This window comes from Atta colombica, unplaced genomic scaffold (genome assembly GCF_001594045.1).
Source record: "Atta colombica isolate Treedump-2 unplaced genomic scaffold, Acol1.0 scaffold189, whole genome shotgun sequence".
NCBI classification, from domain to species: domain Eukaryota; kingdom Metazoa; phylum Arthropoda; class Insecta; order Hymenoptera; family Formicidae; genus Atta; species Atta colombica.
This window is the reverse complement of record NW_017259281.1, coordinates 57,613-62,244: the sequence shown is the minus strand read 5'-3', so window position 1 is coordinate 62,244 and position 4,632 is coordinate 57,613. Positions and strand designations below refer to the sequence as shown.

The 4,632-nt window shown below is 37.0% G+C and overlaps 1 protein-coding gene across 1 annotated transcript in view; it reads right to left on the bottom strand.

Moving 5' to 3' along the window:
- LOC108686700 (GAS2-like protein pickled eggs) overlaps positions 1-4,632 on the bottom strand; it is a 54,259-nt gene that overhangs the window by 7,598 nt on the left and 42,029 nt on the right. Inside the window, exons 3-6 of the mRNA XM_018192132.1 lie at positions 2,591-2,792; positions 2,413-2,497; positions 1,267-1,669; positions 406-775 (exon numbers count right to left, since the gene is read on the bottom strand). Coding sequence (XP_018047621.1) covers positions 406-775; positions 1,267-1,669; positions 2,413-2,497; positions 2,591-2,792 — 1,060 coding nt within the window. The remainder of the gene's footprint in view (positions 1-405; positions 776-1,266; positions 1,670-2,412; positions 2,498-2,590; positions 2,793-4,632) is intronic.

The following is a 4,632-nucleotide window of genomic DNA, read 5'->3' as shown; positions in this document are numbered from 1 at the left end:
CTCTCTCTCTCTCTCTCTCTCTCTCTCTCTCTCTCTCTCTCTCTCTCTCTCTCCCCTCCCCCCTTAGCTTCCTCTTTTTTTTCTGTTTCTTTCTCTTCTTGTCCCTCTTATTAATTTCGATGACTCGCTCGCGGATGATGGCGAGTACACGTCCAAACGCCGGACACTCGAGTCTGATCATCGTATTCACTCGAACAGCGAAAACGAACGTCGCGAGACCTTATCAATCTCCACGAACAGGAACGATCAATTTTATCATTGAATAAGATGGTGTGTGTCTCGGATATACATAAAAGGAACGAATGTTTTACTTTCGCTATTGCGAAATACGGAGCAGCGGTTACTGATTAAATCCCGTACAGAACGCGATATCGGGAATACTATATGTATGTAGGGTCCACTTACTTTGACAATCGGCAACCGTGGGCGAGCCCTGTGTGCTGGCGGAATTCCCGTTGACGGTTGATGACTGGACGGCACCGAGACTACGGTAACCCTCGTCGGACACCTCGCTGCAATTGTCCGAGTGCTCTCCGTCACCGTGCGGCGACTTCTGGGTGTTCGCCGTAGTGTCTTTGCCGAAAGTTTCAAGGACCGGCTGCTCCTCCTTGCTCGGCGTCGGGCTGCGGCTGCCGCTCGAGTCCTCACTGCACTTGTAGTTGTAGATGGACGGTTCGTACTTCGGTGTGTCGTCCTTCTCAACGGCTCGGCGTGCCACGCCACCCTCCACAACGTATCGTTTCGTAAACTCGCCCGGCACCTTAAGACCACTCTCCTAAACAGCGCAAAAAAATCTCATTGTATCTTTTCTCCATTGTATTTTGCTTGTAAAATTATGAGTACCCTGGGAGAGAAACATGAGTGCAATCATAATTTAACTATAATTTACAGTTATTTTCAGTATCAACTATATATTTTTTGGTAAAGCTATAAATATAATTATTATTACTAACATAACATAACACTTATAAAAAATTCTAATTATATAATTATAATTATATAATCATAAATACTGAATACTTTTCTTTCAGTGTAATGCGAAAAGAGAGAGAGAGAGAGAGAGAGAGAGAGAGAGAGAGAGAGAGAGAAAGAGAGATATTGTCACGAAGTTTTAACATGTTAAGTTAATATAATCAAAAGTAATTCTACTATGGAAAAAATTCAAGTTTTTAAAATATATCAAAATTTACAATATTCTTTGTTCTAAAAGCTATATCGGGCTTTCTCTAGAAATAATTTCTTTCGTAGAATAAAAGATAAACTTACTCGTCCATTTTCCTGTGGTTTTCCGTAATATGTTGGCGATCGTGCCTCCTCGTTAGCATTTCTTCTGGACGAATCTGTGCTTTTCCGCGGTGTCGGGCTTCTCGATCTCAGATTCGCTCTAGGCGTCGGCGACCTTGATCTCTGCTTCACCAAGTCGGTCTGGTGATTCGGGCTCGCCAGCAATTTTCTATGTGGCGTCGGACTTCTCGAGCGCTTCTTCTGCTCGTCACACGATTGCTGCTGATGCTGTTGTTTGTTGCCTGCTGTCGGTCGGTGAGGTGTGGGCGATCGCGAGCGATTGCTGGAAATGCTTCTGGGTGGTGCGTGCAGCTGCGCCGATTGTAGATTCTGCACCGAACCGACGCTCGACGCGGAACTTCGTCGGGTCCTTGGAGGTGATGATCTGGTGGCGAAAACAACAACCGGGTGTTATGATGGAATTGATGTCGGTCGTTATCAGATCGTATTAACCGAATGTGTATCGAGAAATTTTCAATTTCTGCGATGGCGATGAAATGTCACGACGTGTATAGTATCGCCCATATCGTGAACTTAAGATAAGATCAGAAAGATTAATAGGAAAAATCGTCAATGTTAGTAAAGTTACTTCACGTCTATTTCCCGTAAAAGTTGAAGGAGATACACACACAGTATGACGTAATACATGGTACAATCTGCTTTTACAAAAGGCTATTTCTCTTTCATGTAAATCTCATGCACTTACAAACGGTACTATATAAGCTATACAATGTATACACTATGTTTGTGTATTTTACTATCCTCTATAGAGTGACTTGTGATAAAATCCATAGCTCAGACAGCGTATAACTAATGCAACATCGGATTTACAAACTGGATGGTATTTACACTCAAAATGTAGAGATAGACGTATCGATGATCATAATCGTATATGATCAGCATTGAATATTGAATATTAAATAGAATTTTCAAAATGATAAAAATTTTGTTTTTTCGCCATTTAAAATTCAAAAACACTTTGTGTAAGATAGCATGTAATGAATGAAATGAGATAGTATAAAAGACCGAAAATAAATTTCTAACGTCGTATAATTTTAATGACGCGATACTAAATGAATGTATAATTAAAACTGAAATTGATGTGACAAAGAAAAGATAGACACTCACCGTTCATAATGCACCTGCGCGTTCCCGAGATCAAAAGATCCACCAGCTTTTTGAATAAGTTTCGCCGAGATCATCGAGCGGTGTGCTAAAAAAATGATTAAAAAATTGATCATTAGATTTGTCAGGATGCAACTTATTTAACAAGAAAAGATCTGATAAAAATTAGTGCGATACTCACAGTTTCTACATCGACATGGATCGTGTTTCTCCAAATAGTGGCTGAGGGTATCCCACCCGCCGCCGACACGTACCATCACGTGACTACGCAAAACCCGGACATAAATCGTAACCTTGGTATCGCCGATTCGATATTTGCCCTCAGCCACATGAATCATCGGGAACTGTGTCGGACATGTGCATTCCTCTACGATGTCGCGAACCTGAAAGCAAGAAATAATCGCGGCTTTAATATGATGTAATATTTTATATGTATATTACAAAAAGAAGATATTAATTTTATGAATTTCTCAATTTTTTTCTTCAGTATATTTAAAACGTTGAATTAAATTTCTTGTTTTTTTTTTCTAGAATAAGATAAAATATTCATAAAAAGCATATATTTCCTGTTTTCATTATTTTTTGATATTAATTATATAATATTCTTTTTATACAATAGTAAGTACGTTTAGCATTTTTGTTCGACAACATTCAAATATAAAATTTTAATATCAAATATATAAATCGATATTTTCAATCATTAATCGAATTCTTTGTCTGTGCACATTTCAACAAATATGTTCTTTAAATAGGAGAAATAATACGGATGATATATTTTTGGATTTGAATTTTTGAATCCTAAAGTATACGCGATAAAACTGTATTGATAGATCGTTTTCTTTTCTTTGAAGCATCACCAAAACTCAACTTTGGTTTATTTATTGCATTTTTTGCGAACAGAAATATCGAATCGAAAGGAGAGAGAATAAGTCTCCGATAATTAATAGGAACGAAACAAAATTCTTGGAAGCCATGCCAAGATGAGTTCCAGCGGACGTCCGTCGTTTCGTTAACAAGGCCGCAAAGAGCAGGTAACCGTTCGAGTTCGTCTTTCGAGTCGCTTTCAGCGATCGCTTGCTGAATCACGTTGAACAAAAACGCAGAGTCGCTCGTGTAAGATCAATTACCAGCTCGGGAAACCTTGCTTTTCCTCACGAGAAAGTCGCTCCTGCTCGCGGCATAATGAAGGAAAGGTCGAGCGTCGCGGTTTTGTTAACCAATTCGCACGTTGCAAACATAATCGCATTATTCACGTAACACAAATCTCTAAAGTTATAACTATTTATTAACAGTTTTTTCTTCCAATTCCTTTTCAGTATAATAAATGTTCAGTTATAAGATGTATTTCTATTTAAACTTGCAAAATAAACTGACCTGTAGCAATTTTATCCATTTTAGTTTTATAGTATATTAGTATATTAAGAAATGATCAATTTCATAGATTTTACTTCTTGCAAATGTTGGAATTTTTTCATTCGTTCGCTTGACACTCGACATTCGAAAGTTTCATGAAGTCAAATCCTAGGAAGGGCGGATTATTCACTTGACAACCAGCAGCACGGCGAAAGGAATCGTTTTCACAGATGTCTGCAGGCGTTCGTATTAGAAAGCAGAGATAATTGTGCGTATTAAAATTCCCAATTCATCTTAACATTAAAAGAACGTCCCTTATTATGAAACGAGCTTATTTCAAAAATGTGAGAAAAATGTGAGAAAGAGATGCACGCGATTTTTTCCCCTATCTCGAAAACTTTCGAAACGCTGAATTCAAATTGACGAGTTGAACTGGAAGAAAAAGATAGGCAAGTGTGTAACTTATGTCTCTTTATCACTGAATAATAAAATAAAATTGTTTCTATAAATAAAATTGTGCAACAATTCATGCTTATGTATGTCTCTGTGTTTACGATTATTACGATCGTTGCGCAGTATTACTTAATTTCCATCGAAAAATAAATTGCGCGAGCATTTCATCTTTTAATGCTTAATTGAGAAATAAAAAATGTTTTAATGCTTAATTAAGAAATGTCATGATTTTAATTTAGAAGATTTTTAATTGGTCAAATCAAAGAATGAAAAAAATTAATCAGACATAATTTATCATACAAAGAAAAATAATATAGAAGTATCATATATAAAAAAAATATAAATCAAGTGAATTATTACTTTTATCTTGTTGTTGATAATTGCAGTCAAGGATAAATAAAAGTGTGCTGATTATAA